At 34.9% G+C, this 19685-nt stretch overlaps 1 protein-coding gene across 3 annotated transcripts in view; it reads left to right on the forward strand.

Annotated features, from left to right (window-relative positions):
* The window catches only part of AP3S1 (adaptor related protein complex 3 subunit sigma 1), a 69030-nt gene that overhangs the window by 40808 nt on the left and 8537 nt on the right, over positions 1–19685 (forward strand). For all 3 annotated transcript variants that reach the window (XM_036846931.1, XM_036846932.1, XM_036846933.1), the window contains exons 4-5: positions 3158–3229; positions 18205–18312. In XM_036846931.1, the coding sequence (XP_036702826.1) occupies positions 3158–3229; positions 18205–18312 (180 nt within the window). The remainder of the gene's footprint in view (positions 1–3157; positions 3230–18204; positions 18313–19685) is intronic.

The raw sequence follows: 19685 nt of genomic DNA on the forward strand, positions 1-19685 counted from the left end.
GTGCTGGTTGTACAGGTATAGTTACTTTGTGAAAATTCATCAGGTTGTACATTGTTATGACTTGTGTACTTTTTTTTATTATTGAGGTATAGTTGGCTTACAGTATTACATTGGTTTCAGGTGTACAACATAGTGATTCACAATTTTTATAGACTATACTCCATTTAAAGTTATAAAATATTGGCTATTGTAAAATATTGGCTATATTCCCTGTGCTGTATAATATATCCTTGTAGCTTATTAATTTTATACATAGTTGTTTGTACCTCTTAATCCCCTACTCCTATCTTTCCCCTCCCCCTTCCCTCTTCCCACTGGTAACCACTAGTTTGTTATCTATATCTGTGAGTCTGTTTCTGTTTTGTTATATTCATTCGTTTGTTTTATTTTTTAGATTCCACATGAAGGTGATAACAGACAGTATTTGTCTTTCTCTCTGACTTATTTCTCTATGCATAATACCCTCCATGTTGTTGGAACTGGCAAAATTTCATTCTTTTTCATGGTTGAGTAGTATTCCTCTGTGTGTGTGTGTGTGTGTGTGTGTGTGTGTGTGTGTGTGTGTGTGTGTGTGTGTATACCACGCCTTTATCCATTCATCTGTTGATGGACACTGAGGTTGCTTGCATATCTTGGCAGTTGTAAATAATGCTGCTATGAACATTGGGGTACATGCATCTTTTCAAGTTAGTGTTTTTGTTTTCTTCAGCTATATACCCAGGAGTGGAATTGCTGGATGATACGGTAGTTCTGTTTTTAGTTTTTTGAGGAACCTCCATACTGTTTTACACAGTGGCTGTGCCAATTTACATTCCTACGAACAGTGTTGTGTACTTTTCTGTACATATGTTATACTTCAGTAAAAATTTACTGAAGGACAGAACTTAAATGGTTTTATTTCCTGTAACTTATTTAACTATGAGTTTATAAATGTATTCAGACCACTTCCATGTTAGAGATACTGTTTCAAAAATAAATTCATCTTTCTCAATGGGAAAATTTTCTCTTTTTGACTCCTCAAGAAGTCAGTATTTGTTAAATGCTTATTCTTTGTTCAAGCAGCATTATCCCATTCTATCCTCATAACAAGAATGTGTTATAAGAAGAAGAAAAGTGAGTCAGAATTAGAAATAGAATGAATAAAGTCATTTCACGGACCATGTCACCAAGACCTTGAGGAGAAATAGATGAAGTTGGGAGTTTGGATAGATACTCAACAATATTTATTTTCTACTTACCACACAATTGAAATAAACTAGGCACTCACTTGAGGATGACCTTTGTATGCCCCACACTTGGTCATCTTAATAACTTGCCTTCTCATAAATGAAACTATTTGTAGAACTGTATATTCTTGGTTACTACTGATCTTTTATTTCTCCTGATCTAAGTCAAGGATCAACAAATTACATCCTGCAGGTCAAATGCAGCCTGCTACCTGTTTTTGTAAATAAAGTTTTATTGGAATAGAGCCATGCTCATTTGTTTATGTATTGTCTGTGGCTGCTTTTGTGCTATACTGTATGGCCCACAAAGCCTAAAATTAAAATCTTTACTCTCTAGCCCTTTGCAGAGAAAGTTTGCCAACCCTTGGTCTAAGACAATGTTGATCATGGTCATATAGTTAAATACATTGTTTCACCTGTCTTATTCATCTACATTGATGCCAGGAAGGAGCCTTGGATTGTGGATCTGTGTAAATTAGCCTCAGATTTGAGTAGTTATAGCAAGAAGCCTGTTGTTTAGATTTTACTCTGTCCGATAGGATCACCTATGAATACAGTGACCATACATTTCAGTTTGCTTGGAACAGTCCTGGTTTACATCTGTTGTTCCAGGTTATTATTATAGTACAATAACATTGCATACTGTTATTATAATATAATAATTAATAGATGCTCTCTTTTACTCTTAATACCCTCCAGTTCGGATGATAAACTTATGGTCATTCTATCTAAATTACCACTGAGAAGGGTAGTGGATACAGAAATAGTGATAGAATAGTGACAACTATGCAAAGTGGAATTTAAGAAATTAATTTTTGAAAGTTTGTATCAGAGGTCCCCAAGACCATCTCAGTGATTTGCTAGGAATCACAGGACTCAGAAGTTGCTATGTTTATGGTTAGGGTTTTACAGTGAAAGTATACAGAGTAAAACCGTCAAAGCCACATGAAGGGAATTATGGAGGAAACCAGGTGCAAGCTTCCAGATGTTGTCCCTTTCTACTGGAGTCACACAAGATGTGCTTAATTCCCCCAGAAGTGATATGTGATGACATGTGCAAAGTGTTCCAAACTAGGCAACTCACCCTAACCTGGGTTTCCAGGATTTTTATTGGGGGTCAGTCACATAGGCATGTGACACCTCCATGACTGACCTTGGTTACATAAGCTCCAGAACCTCAGAGAAAAAATATGTTCATTGTAAATCACACTGTTAGCATAAACTGTCTGCTCACACTGGTACAGTGTGGCCCAGGGCCTCAAGCATGCAGAAACACTCTTATCAGACAGAACTTTCCAAGGGTTCAGAGCTCAGTTCCCAGGAACTAGCCAAAGGCTAGTCTGAAAACAGACCATTTTGGGGAACTTATAGGGGTTGAACAACCCAGGCTTACTGAGTTAACCCTTTCCCACACAAGGTATTTGAGCCAGAGTTTGAGTCCAGGTAAGTCTGATTCCAAAGTCTGTGCTCTTTCCATAAGTTTAATTTTTAGTGATCTTTTATACTGATTTGCTAATTAAAAATTATTGGTTATATTAGATGTGGTTGAGATTTGGACTGTGCCCATCTAGCTTGATAGATACTTATGACAAGCTTTCTTTTTTCCTCATATGAAGATAGGGAGCCTGATTTGAGTATTTTTCAGTATTTTTGTAAGTAATGGTGCTAACAATTTTTAGGTCTTAGTAATTTTCAGTGAAGTTTATTTTGTCTATTGTATTTTGTTTATTAATGTATTGAAAAATAGTTTAGATGTACAGGCTATAATTATTCCTTTTGCACTTAATACAGTTTTTTATTTAAAAAACAGAAATGTGATAATAGAGTTAGAAGTTTTAATTCACAATTAAGAATTGTCTGCCTTATAGGTAATAGATTTGAATGAACTTATTCAGTTCTCAAAAGCTTTTAACCTTTTTTCTTTTCTTTAGGTATTTGTGGAAACATTAGACAAGTGTTTTGAAAACGTCTGTGAACTGGATTTAATTTTCCATGTAGACAAGGTACAGTTTCTACATTATCAAATTTTCTAAGCTTTTTATCTTAGAAAAAAAAGTTAATTTGTATTTGTCAAAGTAAAAATAGATTTAGTGAATAATACTGTTTTTATTCCTTTATTCAATTCATAAGTATATTTACTGTGAGCCAGGCACTGTGCTTAGTGAAGAAGGTTCAGACCCTTGCCTAGAGGAATTCACATCTAGAGGAGGACAATGGGAACGGAGAAAATTATATTTAAACTGGATTTTTTTAGGGATTAGTAGATATTTCACAGACAGAAAAGGAGAGGATGACTCTGCAGGCAGAGATATAAAATACATGCTTTTTGTGAGGGGAGGATTTGATACTGATCATGAGGCCTTAAAGTACCTTTAGTGACATGGATTTTGGGCTTCATTCTGAAGCAATTTACTTTTTTAAAACAAGTTTCTGTTAACATTATTGTTGCTTTATTTGTTCATTTTTGGGGGGGGGCAAGATAATTTTTTTCTGTGTTAAGGATGTTGGATTGGTAGGTGGGGGAATAAAGTCAAGGAAATCAATTAGAAGTCTATTGCAGTAGTCCAGAAAGAAATGAACTAAGGCAGTAGAGTAGGGATGAAAGAAAGTATATAATTGATAGGACCTGATGGCCTATTGAAAGGAGGTGAGAGAAAGGAAGAATGACTGAAATTCTCTAGCCAGTATTACTGGGTATTGGGGATAGGAAATTTACGAGGAAGAGATTCCACTTTTACTATATATAGATTTTTTTTTTTTCTCTGTAAGTTCATATAATGTAACAGACTGTTTTGAATGGTTAAGCCATTGAATAAAATTGTCTGGAAATAATCTGAAAATTTTAGCAAAAAATTGTGATTTTTAAAAATCAGCTTTATTTAAGTGTAATTTACACACATGAAAATTCAGCAGCTTTAAGCATACATTTTACTAAGTTTTGGCAAGTGCATTTAGTTATGTAACCATTACCACAATCAAGATACAGCACAAGGAATGCATTATATTATTTGTGAACATCAAAAGAATACATTTACTATTAGCTGGTCCTTTAGATCATATTTCTCATTTACTAAATGATTTAATGTCATATATTGACTCATTTTGGATATAGAACTTAAACTTGATATTTTTAAGAGAATTATTTTAGTTTTCTACTGCTTTTCTCTATTATCTGTCTTACGCTATTCGCACTTACAAAGACTCCTGTTATTTTTAGGCATTAAGGTTCACAATATTCTAAAGTAAGTTTTGGTACGTGGTTAAAATGTTTAAAATTCTATTTTTAAAATGACTGCTCAAAGATCACTAGCTTATATGTTGCATCTAGCAAATTTTTGAGAAAATTGAAGATTCTATTGTAAAATATTGTAGCAAGAGTAAAGTTGTCACATTTGTAGCAGAGAATAAAACTTTTCCTTAATAGGAAAATTAAGCTCTACATATATACAACTTCCATACATGATACACAGTGTTTTTAAAACTTCTATTTTACGTTAATATATGTTCATTTTAGAAAAATCAGAAAATATAAATAAGAGGAAAATAAATAGATGCTATCTCAATTTCAGAGATTGCCTAGTATTAAAAGATAAACTGAGGCACACTAAAAATTTTAAGAGTTTATTTGAGTAAAAATTGATTCAAATTGGTCAGCACCAAACCGCAAGTGGTTAGGAACACTCCACCTACAGGAGCTAGGGGAAAGACGTTTATAGAGAAGAGGCAGAAGCAAAGCAAGGGAATTATCTGATTGGCTATTTCTTAAGCACCTGTATTATTTGGGAAAGCCAAGTTGGCTGTTTGTGATTGGTTGTTCTTAGGTTTTGATTTCTTAACCTTGAGGCATTTTAGGCTGAGGTTGTGCTTTGCTTATGTAGACTGCTAATGTATTAGAACTGCCTCAGTCTAATCGCCTCTTTTTTTAATTAACACTAGGGTTAACATTTTAGAGTATGTGTATTTCTAGACGTTTTTGTACAAATGAGTACTGAAACAAATATGTCTTTAAAAAAATCAAAAATAGGATCACATATGTAGTCTGTATAGCCTGTACATTTCACACAACAGTGTATCACTGTTTTGAAACCTGCCAAAATTAGCTGGCCTAAGCTCTTGTTTTAATTTTTTTTCAATGCAATGAGAAAAAAGCTTCAGTATAACAAGAGTTAGAGACCAGTAAAATAGACATTTCCTGTCCCTGTACTCTCTGTCTAAAACAATACTAGTCTTGTTTTCAGCCCTTCTATGAAAGTAGGCTTGTTTTCAACTTTCAAGCAGCCCTGGACCTTCCAACAGTCAGAGATCTCCTAAATAGCTCAACTCATTTCTTCCTAGGGGCAAATACAGAGTTTTGTACACAATCCTCTGTGTGCTGTTATACTACACTTGGATAGAGGGAAGGAGGAAGTTGTAAAGAATACCCCTTTTGTTATCAGTCAGGATGGGCTAGTTTATGCTGCAGTAACAATATCAGAGTATTTCTAATTCACACAGTATGTTTATCATGTCCCACATGCTGTCAGTCTGGAATCCATGGTGACAAAGCTGCCAGTATCTGGAAAATCATCAGTTTTTATGTCAGAGAGAAAAGAGTTTTCATGGGTAAATTTATCTGCTTTTCAAACTATCACACATGATAGATTTGCCAAATGTTTTGCCACTACAAGCATGGATCACTAACTTTCTAGCCTCCAATATCATAGTTTCCATGTGGCCTACTGCCCAACCCTTAAGTCAGTGTCTTTTCCTTTATTGTGATTGTTACCAGTTTCTCATTGCAAACCTTCAAGTACTAATTTGTGTATCAGTCACATAAGCTAATATTTGTAGTCACTCTGAAGTAGTGGAACAGCACCCCCTGCCCAAAATTGATTTGGATGTAGAGACTGAAGATACCACATGTACACCAAGAGGATCTGATCTGAAAAGGTTTATCGTTCACATAATAAGCTTTTTGGGGGAAAACAAGGAACAGCGACTATCTTGGGGTTTTATGTGGTTAGGGGGTAGGGCTGGGTTGAGGGTTTCCACATGTGCAAAGGAAGGAGCACCTGGACTTTCTTATCAACTTGCCCACATGTGGGCAGAAGAGGAAGGGAGAACAGTGGGGCTTGAAAGCTGTCAGCAGGCAGACATCAAAAATGGAGTCAGACTCTTTATTACAGCTAAGTTATGCTGTGGTAATAACACATAAAATATGAGTAACTTGGTTTATTTCTTACTTATACTGCATGGCCACTGTGGGTTTGCTGGGAAGGTCTGCTTATTTGCGCAACTGTGTTACCTGCCCATTTCCTGAACACTGTGGCTTTAATTGGGCGGCCCCAGGTTGTCGCCACTACCGCAGCACAGCATCAAATCCCAGGGCAAAGATGAAGGAGCTAAAGATTTATAAAGAGCTTGGTTTGGAGCATGTATGACATGTATTGACAGCTATAAAAGTGCTCTGTCTACTCCTCCCTGCATTCCCCCATCCCCCCAAAAGATCAGGTTAAGGGAGATCTGATTGGAGGCCTCAGTGTCTTTCCTACCCTCCAGGCCAGGAGAATGAAGAATTAAGAGTGAGAGTGGAGTGGTTTCCTCTAGCCCAGTCCCTCTTAAGGAGTTTGATAGCCTATTGTTAAACCACAGGACACAGAGTGAGAGTCTCCTTTTCCTTTCACCACCTGAAGAAATCTAACCATTAGGAGTATCTCAGCAACCACACCTAAGTACCAGTGAGCCGACAGAGAAAAAAGAATGCCATCTCAACAAGAGAGATGAGGAACAGGCTGAACAATCAGAACATATGCTCCATGAAAAAGAACTACTAGAGGAGATCAGTGAACACTTGAAATTTTAAAATGGTAAAAAGTGCTTAAGGAGATGCAATTCGAAAAGGTCTTCCTGGGGCTTAAAAATGTGTTTTCAAACTATAGAGTTTAAAGAAGAGAATGGTCACGGTTGAGGCTTGAATTACAGCTAGAAGATGAATGCAGGAAATAATCTCAAAGCATATAATTGAAAGATTAAGAGATAGAAAACACGAAGGAAAAGATAAGAGAATATGAAGTATTTAGCATGTATTATAAAAGTATTTTGAAGCTGTTATCCAACTGAGGGAAAGCAGAGTAGGGAATAACAGAGCATTTAGTAGGAAAACAAGGCATCTCAGTGGTAGAAAGATTTGATATTTTACAAATAAGAATAAAGTCATATTTGTTTGATTAAAAGAGCAAGAAAAGAGATAGTTTTCATTAATAAAAATTATAAACAGTAGAATCTCTGATTTAAAAGGGGGAAATAATATAAATAAAATCTGATCAAGCCAACCAACTTTGGGGGAAAGGGAAATTATTTAAAATAGATGTATTATTCAGTATAGTAAGTGTGAATTGAATGAAACAATCCATTAAAAGTCAGAGATGATGGGTTTAAAAAGGTACAGCTTATGTAGGAAAGACAGGATAAATTCTACAGTATTTCCCTTTATTAACCAGTTTCCATAACATTTGGTTCCCTAGTAGTCACCAGAAGTGATCATTGAATTTCCTTTTTAGTACCCTTGTGACATATAAATTTTATCATAATTGATTTGTTTTAATCCACTGTGGATATTATTTTTTTTGATGCTCAAATTGCCCTATCTTTGGCCAGTGGGGGAACCCCTTCACGTTGTCTTCTGGGTTCTTTTGACATGACCCCTCTCCCCCTCCATGGACTTTGATAGCTGCTTTGTGTTCTGGTACAACTAGATGTTCCAGATTCAATTTGTTTATTTCCTGCTCTAGATATGTTATCAGTCATTCCTTCTAGGAGTCCTGATTTTTTTTTTTTTTTTTAGTGGGAAATGGTATGGAGAAACCATAGTCTGGAGGTGCTTGTAATTATGAGGCTTATCATTGTTTCTCCACCTTTTCTATGGACAGAGCATCTTATATATTTTTTGCCTTTGCCCTCATGTTAATCTTCTCTCTGTAAGGTTCCTTTTAGTGGATGAAGATGTATAGAAATGACAGTCCTAGCACCATGTATGCTTGTTGGTAGAGGTGTGAATATTACTTCTGGTTCTCAGTGAACCAAGCTAGGAAATAGATGTATGTACACACACACACCTGCCTATTTCTATATCTTTATATATATTAAAAATCATTGAGTTCTTCTTAATACCCCAGAGTCTAGTGCAACACTACAGAATTTATTCTAGCCTTCATCTTTTCCATATCTGCACTTTGCTTGTCTGACAGTGAGAGATTATTCTCATTCCTATTATTTGTATTATTGTTGATGCATTTACTTAATTTGCTTAATCCTTCCTTTCTATAACCCAGCTCCTGGCTGGGCCATTCAAAACCAGACATGCCGGGCTTCACCCTCCCCTGCCAGCACTAGTCAAATGCTTGGCACCCCCCTTCTACTGAGCAAGTTGTTAGAAAGTCAAACCTGATTAAAAAATTGCAGTAAATAAAAGTACTTTTTAAAAACTTAGATGATTTGAAAAAGAAATTAATGAAATTTCTAGAAGAGAAAAAAAGTCAAAATTAAAATTTTCAGTGGATGGCTTTAATCATAAACATATCTGAGTAAATAGAAAGGTAGAATACATTGTCCATAATGCAACATAAAAGGACAAGAAAGCCTGAAAATGTGAAAGATAGTTTACAGGTCAGGGAAGATAGAGCAAGAAACATCTAATGAAGAAGAGAGAAAGAACGAGGCATATTCAATATCTGAGTATCTAATGGCTGAGAATTTTCCAGAATTAATGGAAGACGCCAATCCACAGATAAAAGAATCACAAGCAGAATAAATAAAAAGAAATCTACACATAGACTAATGATAGTAAAATTGAATAGCAGAGAGAGAGCTCTTAAAATCGTCCAGAAATAAAAGACATATTACCTTCACAAGAGCAGTGGTCAGACTGGGAAGTGACTTCTCAGCAGCAACCACAGAAGTTAGAAGATGTTGTGTTGAAAGAAAGTAACTGTCAACTGTAGTTCTAAAATTAGCAAAACCATCTTTCAAGATTATGGGTGAAATAAAAACATTATTTGAGAAATAATGAGGGAATTTGCAACCAGCAAGCCTTTGGACTAAAGGAAATTCTGAAGAGGGCAGTTTACAGAGAAAGAAATCTGAAATATAAGGAGTGAGTTGAAGAGGGAAGAAGAGCAAAGAAAGAAGTAAATTTGTGGGTAAGGATAAAAGAACATTGACTGTTAAAGTACTTATGAGATTAAAATGAAAAAAAAAATTGTAGCATTAAAATACAAGACAGCAATATCACATAAGCCAGGAGTATTCTAAGGTCTTTTAATGAGCATCCGTGACCCTTATGATAAGCAGCCTTTAAAATACAAGTCAGCAATATCACATAAGCCAGGAGTATTCTAAGGTCTTTTAATGAGCATCCGTGACCCTTATGATAAGCAGCCTTTAAAAAGGATTTCTGTATAATCAACCCGAAATATAGAATAGCGAGTAGAACAGCTTTCTAGTTTTTCAGACTTGAATATTTTGAATTTTCCAATTTGAAACATTCATATTCAGTGTGAGTATAAAATGCATTGTGTAACAAAATAGAATTACTCTTACCTATTACTCTATTTATTTATTTTTGTTTTTTGTTTGGCCACACAGCCGGCTTGTGGGATCTTAGTTTCCCGAACAGGGATTAAACCTGTGCCCCCTGCAGTGGAAGCGCTGTGTCCTAACCACTGGACCACCAGGGAATTCCTTTACCTGTTGCTTTAAATTACTATACCACTGTTGCTTTCCATTGGTCAACAATTAACAAATGTCTTCATTATTATTAGTATGTTATACTATGTTAAAGTATGTTATATACTTAACCTTTCTATTTTGTCTTGAAAATTTTATCAAAATTTTGGTGGGCTAACAAAATGTACTCTTAATTCCTTTCAAAATTACTTTCAAAATTGTCATACTTTAGACTTTTCTTTCATGATGTAATATTAAAGAAGAGAGAAGTTTGTGTGGGGATTATGCTCTTCACCAGCAGAACCTGCTCAACTGCATCAATCTCAAGATAATATTAACCAGATACCTGTAGAACCGATTATTTCCTTAGCAAACACTTTCTTCAGGTTAATGACATTATCAAGTGAAAGTTTTGTTTTGTTTTGATTTTTTGGCTGTGTTTGTTGTTGTGCGCGGGTTTTCTCTAGTTGCGGCGAGTGGGGGCTACTCTTCGTTGCGGTGCACGGGCTTCTCATTGCAGTGGCTTCTCTTAGTTGTGGAGCACGGGCTCTAGGTGCATGGGCTTCAGTAGTTGTGGCACATGGGCTCAGTAGTTGTGGCTCGCTGGCTCTAGAGCTCAGGCTCAGTAGTTGTGGTGCACAGGCTTAGTTGCTCCACAGCATGTGGGATCTTCCTGGACCAGGGCTCAAACCGGTGCCCCCTGCATTGGCAGGTGGATTCTTAACCACTGCGCCACCAGGGAAGTCCCTAGGTGAAAGTTTTGATTTATATAACACTTTGATATATCAGCTATCCTGTTGGAGAATAATTATACAAAAATTTAATATATTTTTAGATTTAATGAATTTCTGATAAATATATTTTGAGAGGATGTATTTCTGAAGCTAAGCTTTTTTTTTTTAAATGTTGGTAGTGACTCCAGTAAAACCCAAAGACATCCATTTTCTTACTTAAATTTTTTCATTATAGCTTTTATTTTATTTATAAATACCTGTAGAGCTAAAGCATGACAAGAAAATATACTTCGTTGATTCTAAAATGCTGATTTTCTTTCACATTTTAACATTTTTGAGATGAGTATGCATTTACAATTCTATAGCTTGGCATAATTTTTTTTTTTTTTTTTTTTTTTACTTTTTCTGATAGTTACATTTTATTTTTTTAATTTATTTTCTTTTGCCACATTGGGTCTTCATTGCTGAGCACGGGCTTTCTCTAGTTGCAGCAAGTGGGGGCTACTCTTCATTGCGGTGCGCAGGCTTCTCCTTGCGGTGGCTTCTCTTGTTGCGGAGCATGGGCTCTAGGCACGCGGGCTTCAGTAGTTGTGACACGAGGGCTCAGTAGTTGTGGCTCGTGGGCTCTAGAGCGCAGGCTCAGTAGTTGTGGTGCACAGGTTTAGTTGCTCCGCGGCATGTAGGACCTTTCCAGACCAGGGCTCGAACCCGTGTCCCCTGCATTGGCAGGCGGATTCTTAACCACTGTGCCACCAGGAAAGTCCCTAGAGCAGTGGAGTAGGTTGCTCTGTCCTCCTGCTGCTCTGGCAGCAGCGGGTGGGTGGGAGGCGGGCGTCTGAAGCCCCCATGCGTACCTCGCCCCCAACCGCCCTCTGCTTGGCCGCTACCCTGGTGGGGTTGAGGCAGCGGGGCTGGCTGCTTGTCATAATTTAATTGTCAGCATTTTTCCTTTTCAGTGGTATGTAAAGTAATGATGTTTTTTATGATCAATTGTACTTACATTTGAAGAAATATCAAAATGTGAATGAGATTTAGACCATTTAGAATTATAAATACAGGTATTAATAGATTACTTTAGGTACATTATTTAAATTTTTATTAGCAAATACATGTATTAACATTTTATTATCAAATTAGTAAGAGTATGACCCACAAGTACATAAATGGAAATTTGCTAACATATTTTAAATAATGTGTCATTTCATCAAAATTGGCTATTTTCTTAATAATAAAAAAAATCATTTCTTACAGTATTATGGTCTGTAGAATAGACTTATAACTCTGCTTTGCCTCCCCTTCACCCCTTTTTAAAACTCCTGTTCAGTTTTCTTTTGCAAGAGGAGAAGAAGGAGGTGTTCCTTGCAAAACACATTTTACAAAATATTTATTGAGTGCTTAACACTTTGCAGGGTTATGTGAAGAATATGTCCTTACCCCAGTCCTCAGGTAATTGTTTTAGGAAGATGTGTGGTATATGTCTGCCTGTGTCTGTGTCTTTGTCTGTCTCACAGACACACGCCATTAACATTACAGTGTTATTCATATATTTTATTATTTTAAAATTACAATAATAATACTTAAATTTCTTGAAACAAAGAAGTCAAATAATACTGAAGGCTATATGATTAAACATGAAAGTTCTTCTTACCTTGTCCCCTTCCTTATACCTATTCACCACTACCCCACACTGCTTCCCTGAAGTAATTTCTCTTAATAGTTTGTCTAGGTAGGCTTCCAGACTTTCTTTCTATATGTTTTCAAAGATATGCATAGTTCTCTTGGTTCAGTGAGTGATAAAGCATGTTTTTATTTCACATAATGCTCTATGCCTTGCTTTATTAACTTCATCTCTCTTTAGATCCTTCCATATCAATATATATGTATCAGCTTTATTCTTAAGTGAAATATTGTGTAGAACGTATATGCCATATTTTACTTGACCATCCCTGTAGTAAGATATTAATGTAGTCAAATTAAAAGATGTTTGGTGCAAAGGACCTCATTTCTAGCATAAATTATAGTGAAGTAGCTTTATGCTTTGAAAACAAGTGACAGTCCATAGAAAGGACTCTATGTAATTTGACTTCCTTTCATTTTTTTTGTTTTTAGATGCTTGGTTCTGCCTGGTTGACCTGTAACTGTTAAAAAGTGAAATGTAGGACTTCCCTGGTGATCCAGTGGTTAAGACTCCATGCTTCCAAAGCAGGGAGGGCGGGTGCGATCCCTAGTCGGGGAACTAAGATCCCACATGCTGTGCAGTGTGACCAAAAAAAAAAAAAAAACAGTGAAAAGTGAAATGTGTTTGATTTAATCTTCATTTACTCTCCAATGATTATGTAGGCTTTACTCAACCAAGATGCTGCTGTCCGTAAACACTGTATATAAATATTTAATAAATATGGTTTACTGATGGGGTAGTTAAACTAAGTACAAAAAATGCTGTGTTCTTTTAACTTTTGAATTTTAAGATAATTGAGATAAATGATTTTGAAGAAAGAAATGTTGGCATCTAATATTTATTAGATGCCAACAATGTGCATTATAATATCTTATAAATAATAATAAAATAATATAGAGACCACTTAATCTTGTATGTTACAGTAGTTTTAAGCAAAAGTCTCAGGTTCTGCACTGACACATAAAAAGACTTATTGTTTAACACATGTAAAAAGTGGCATGCTTCTCTTATCACTAACAAATATTCAACACCTTTGAGCTACCTCTTAAATAACTTAAATAGGTACATGGCCATTGCCTTTACTATTGTTCCTCTGAATGATCTCTCTTACTCTTTAGGAAGATTTTTTTTTTTTTAAGCAATATATGCTTGTGTTAAAAGTTTTCAAAACAAATAAACAAACAAACAAAAACTATGAAAGAAAGCTAAGTCTCCTTTCTTCCTCAGTTCTCCAGTCCCATTGTTTAGGCAACTACTATCTATTAAAAAATATTTGCAGCACATTATATACCTATTGGAATGGCCAAAATCCAGAATACTGACAACGCCAAATGCTGGTAAGGATGTGAAGCAACAGGAATTCTCATTCATTTCTGGTGTGAATGCAAAATGATACAGTCACTTTGGAAGACAGTTTGGCGATACCTTACAAAACTAAACATACTCTTATCATGCAATCCAGCAATCGTGCTCCGTGGTATTTACCCAAAAGAGTTGAAAACTTATGTCTATACAAAAGCCTGCACATGGATGTTTATAGCAACTCTTTTCATAGTTGCCAAAACTTTAAAGCAACCAAGATGTCCTTCAGTAGGTAAATGGATAAACAAGCTGTGTTATATTCAGTCAATGGAATTTTATTCAGTGCTAAAAATAAATGGACTATCAAACTATGAAAAGACATTGAGGAACCTTAAAATGCATATTACTAAGTGCAAGAAACCAATCAGAAAAGGCTATGTACTGTATGATTCCAACTATATGACATTCTGGAAAAGGTAAAACTATGCATATACTGAAAAGATTAGTGGTTGTCAGGCTTGGGGAGGGAGGGGGATGGGTGAATAGGTGGAGCATAGAGAATATTTAGGATACTCTTGTGATACCATAATGATAGATATATATCATATTTATCCAAACCCATAGAATGTTTAACACCAAAAGAGAGCTCTTGAGGTAGACTATGACTTTGGGTGATTATGATGAGTCAGTGTAGGTTCATCAGTTGTAACAAATTTTCCACTCTGGGTAAGCTGTGCATGTCAGAGGCCAGGTTGTATGTATGGGAAAGTTTCTGTACCTTCCTCTTAATTTTGTTGTGAACCTAAAACTGCTCTTAAAAAAATAAAGTCTTTTTTTTTTTTTTTCTAATTATTTTCGTGCCTTTCCAGAATTTTTCTGGGTATATCCAAGTGTGTGTATGTGTGTAATTTTTTTAGTATACCTCAATGGGACCATATTATAGATATCGTTCTGTCCCTCTCATTTGTTCATTTAATAACTTACCAATATTTCTGAGGAATCTGTATATTTCTCATTTTTAGGTGTGTGATAATTAATAGTGTAGATTCACTGTTTTAGTTTTGTATTTTTCTTTGCTCTTACCAACAGTTTCATTGATCATTCTTGTACATATACCTGGCTCCAGTAACTTTTATTATTTTATTAACTCATATGCTCATTTTCTCTTGCCTCTTTCAATTCAGTCTCTTTTTTTTGTCATTCTTTTTTTTTTCTTTTCCCATTTAACATCTTTATTGGAGTATAATTGCTTTACAATGGTATGTTAGTTTCTGCTTTATAACAAAGTGAATCAGTTATACATATACATATATCCCCATATCTCTTCCCTCTTGCGTCTCCCTCCCTCCCACCCTCCCTATCCCACCCCTCTAGGTGGTCACAAAGCACCGACAATTCAATCTTTATTTTCTTGTAGAACTGTGGGAATAATGTGTACAATGTGATCTCATTTGTGTACATTAGATATATACACACACACATATAACAAGTATATGCATAACAAATTTTCTAGAAGGATATATAAGATACAATTAACTGTGATTATCTTTAGATAGAGGGACCTAATAACAGAAGCAGAGGATGGTAGAGACTATTTTTATATATAAGTTTCTGTATGGCTTATATTGTGATTTTAAAAAAATAAATGAAGTTTAGAAGTTACGGTCTATGTCCAGAAGAAGCTGTGTGGTTGGATAGATAGGGCATATATTTAAAAAAAAAAAAAAAAAGGGCAAAAATACATTGTTAATGTGGTATTTGCCACTTTTTAAACACTTAAATACCTATAAAAATTCATAAGAGTGAAAACTCGTTGAACTTTCAGGTGAACATCAAAGCAGTTTAGTAGATGAGTTGTATTATAAGCATATTGTTACCCTTTTATTTCCATAAAAATCTGTTTTAAGTAAAATTTATAAAACAGAATACTGAAATATGTCAACCATATGAATTAGGGCTAAGCTAAAAGCAGAGCTTTATCATCCTCTTTCTCGTATTAAGTCTGCCAAAAATTCTTCTCAATTCTTGGAACATGAATTTTTCTATCAATAGACATGTTCACCTTCTTAATTTCCCCTCCTCATGTGACATACCTTACTTTGGACACCATAACCTGAATAGTATTGGAGTAGCCTCCCAATTAATAGTTCTCATTCCCACGATGTTTATTTCCTTAAATTTCTTATTTATTTATTTATTTAAATACATTTATTTATTTTATTTTTTATTTTTGGCTGCGTTGGGTCTGTTGCTGTGCGCAGGCTTTCTCTAGTTGCAGCGAGCAGGGGCTACTCTTTGTTGCAGTGTGCAGGCGTCTCATTGTGGTGGCTTCTCTTTGTTGTGGAGCATGGGCTCTAGGTGTGCAGGCTTCAGTAGTTGTGGCTTGTAGGCTCTAGAGCGCAGGCTCAGCAGTTGTGGCGCACAGGCTTAGCTGCTCCGCGGCATGTGGGATCTTCCCGGACCAGGGCTCGAACCCGTGTCCCCTGTATTGGCAGGCAGATTCTTAACCACTGCACCACCAGGGGAAGTCCTCTCCTTAAATTTCTACATAAGGTATTGTACCTCCTCACTGAGAATACAGTCTTTTAGGCATTTATTATCTTTATAATAAGTGAGGTTATGTTTAAGAATTTAGCTCACAGGCCCTTCAGTTGTATTTTCTGTCTCTTCTGGATCTGAATTTGCTTTCATAGGAATTATTTTTACTTTAAGGACAAATTTACATACATTTCTTAGAATTTCTGGCATACGACCCACATTTGTAGGCTGCTCATATTTTGTTACCTCTAAAGTTGGTAGATGTTTCAGTATTACTGAAATCTATAGTTTCCACCAATCTAGTGCTTGTGTTCTGAGATGTTTCGAAAGGCAATAGTACAATGTATATGTAGGGATGAAGCCTGAGCAAAATGGGGGTGGTGTAGTTGCTACACTTCTATCAGCATTACAAGTCATGCTATTGCATAAGAATTTGTTTTAAAAAGAAAAGAGGAATTTCCACTGCTAAAACAGAAGTTTTAAGGAATCTCTGTCCCCTGGCCATGGCCTTTCTTTCTGAACACTTTTTATGCATACAGTACCTATTAGCTATTATAAGGTAATTTTATTTTATCACCTAGTTATCTTCTTGAACTTTAATTGAATTTTCATAGATTATGACTAAAAAGTAATTTGCTGCATCAATTTCATTTATTATTGTTAACAGAAGAAAGCAAAGTATTGGACATGGATCACTCAGATTTAGGTTTGAGTCATTGATTTGCCACATATTAGCTTATGCATCTTGAGTAAGCTGGTTTATTCTCTCAGCTGTAACAAAGGTTAATGTGAGAATTAAATCAGATACTGTAAGTGCAGCATCAAAACAGAGTTTTAATAAATGGTATCTAGTAACAGAAAAGATAGTAGTAGAAGTGATGATATTTAGCACTATTGTTTAAAACAATTGTAGCTTCTAGTTTTGTTTGCTAAGGAAAAGTAATTTCTGTAATTCTTCAAAATTGGTATGTGAGGTGTCCATCTTTCCAAAATGAAACATTAATAAATAATAGGATATTTTAAAAATCATGAGTACATTTGCATGAAATCTTAAAAAGGAATGAAAATCGAACAGTGTAATTATATATTTAATTTAAAAACGTTTTTGTTTAAAAAACCTATTAGGTACTGTGCTGTGGTGCTTTACATGAATTTATTTAATCCTTATGATAATTCTATGAGGTACCCATACTATTTCTACCTCTCTTTTACAGATAAGGTAACAGAGAGGTCAAGTAACTAACTTCTGAAGGGTATACAACTAATAAGTGATAGAGTCAGTATTTATACCTATCTAATTTCAGAGTCTCCATTCTTAATGCTGCCACATTATTTTTTTAAAATTATAGCACAGTATACTGTTCTGTGACACTCCAGCTTTGACTTGGTGATTTTTGATCCAGTAAATACCTTATGACAAAACACCTGGGTTATAGTTTTTCTCCCCAATGGAAAATGTTGTTTTTTGTCATTGTAAGATGTATTTGATCATAAAAAATCTGAGTAATTAGATATATAGAGAGGGCTTTGGGGTAAAAGCATTATTAAAGTACCTATAATATAAAGAAACTTTCACATCATTTTAAATCTAGAGCTTGTAGGAATGCCACATAGCCTCATTGAGTACCTTGAGCATAAAACAACTTAATAATTACTGACTAAGAATCAGGTATAAAAGGCCCTTATAGGTCATTTTTTTTTAGCATTAATCCTGATACCATAATGGTAGCTAATGTTTATTGATTATTTACTTTGTTTGGGGCACTTCCATGGTCACTGACCTCACTTAATCTTTTCATCAGTCTATGAAGGAGATACTATTATTATCTCTGTTTTACAGCTCATTAAACTAAGATTTAAAGAGGTTTGTATAATTGCCTAAGGCTTCACAGTAGTGACATAAGTGTATTATGAGTCTTCACTCCAAATTATTTTTATTTTACAGCTCATAAAACAGAGCAGTATTTGAAAGAAAAATTACTGGGATCATGAAACATTCTTACAGTGAGTTTTCTTTCTTTAGGTTCACAATATTCTTGCAGAAATGGTGATGGGGGGAATGGTATTGGAGACCAACATGAATGAGATTGTTACACAAATTGATGCACAAAATAAACTGGAGAAATCTGAGGTAAGAATGGAAAGTGCTTTAGTTAATGAAGGTAGTAAGCATGATCATAAATTATGCATGATTTGTAGCTTCCACTGTTTGTCCTTCAGTATCACCCTTTAGGTACAGCTGGTATGCTTATTCAATTTTAAAAAGAAGTGGAATATACACATTTTAGTATGTTAAATGTTCTGTGACCACTATCCACCAAATAGTTTTGTGTATTCTTTTAGCCACAGTCGTAATTGCTTTGGGTAATGAATAAAATTCCCAATTCTAGTTGCTTAAAAAAGAAATTATGAATAATGGAATCAATATTTGTTATTAAACCTTAGTCATTAATTATCAAGGAAGTCTTAGAACTGGTTTTCTAAAGATATATAAATTTAGTGTTTTATAAAACTATTTCTGTAAAAGGAAAGGAGAGAAAATGGAATTCTCATAAGGAAGTAATGTTATAATGGCTGCTTAGTAGGCCTGAGTGCACATTGAAAAAAGAAATTCAATGCTCTAATCTTTTAATTCTGGATCCTTCCCAAAGGTCACTGACAAGTTAGCTAAATCATACATTCCATATAATGATACATGTATTCGTGGCTTTTATTGCATTCTAGAAGAGAAAGATTTGGTTAGTTATATACAGCTAACTTTGTGCTGCTAAATTGAGTGAATGAGGACCAACCAGCAGTTTAGCCTTTTGTAAAACTCTACTTTAGAATTGTATGACTCTTCCCTCAGTAACAAGGCTGAAATATCAGTAACAGGCGCTGTAGCTGGGCCACTCAAGTTTACATAATTTTGATTGTTTCTTATTGCTATACAGAAATTTAGAAAGATGAATAGTCTTGATATCTCATTCAATACTATACATGTTTGAGGATACTCTTACCTTTGATATTTATAGTCATAATGCAGAAAATAATTTTATTTATAATTATTAGTACAGTTATTTGGTTGATCTAAAGTAAATGTTACTATAAAAGCAGAAAGATATTAAAAATATGCTAGCATTAATTTACAACAGGTGAGTTCTGAAGAATTTTTATCTTGTTGGCTCTTCAAAGGATCAGCTTAAAATGCTATGCTCATTGGAATGGAACGAAACACAGGATGGTGGATAAATCTGAAATCTGAGGATTAGAAACAGTTGAAGTTTTGTATAAAAACATTTTCCAATGTTCTGTTTTAAATTAAAATAGTCCTTCATTTCTCCTTATCTCAAGTTATCATCCTTCTTGGTTTCCCAAAGGAGAGGGTTGTAATGGGGAAGAGCTTAAAATTATGACTCTTTTTAAGTAATTGTATATATTTTGTGTGTTCTACAGCCAATTTCTAAAATACTGGTTTTTGAAAAGGGAAAACAAACTAGATTAATAGAGAAAATTTTGTTTTAG

The sequence above is a fragment of the Balaenoptera musculus genome, chromosome 3 (genome assembly GCF_009873245.2).
Source record: "Balaenoptera musculus isolate JJ_BM4_2016_0621 chromosome 3, mBalMus1.pri.v3, whole genome shotgun sequence".
In the NCBI taxonomy this organism is placed as follows: Eukaryota; Metazoa; Chordata; class Mammalia; order Artiodactyla; family Balaenopteridae; genus Balaenoptera; species Balaenoptera musculus.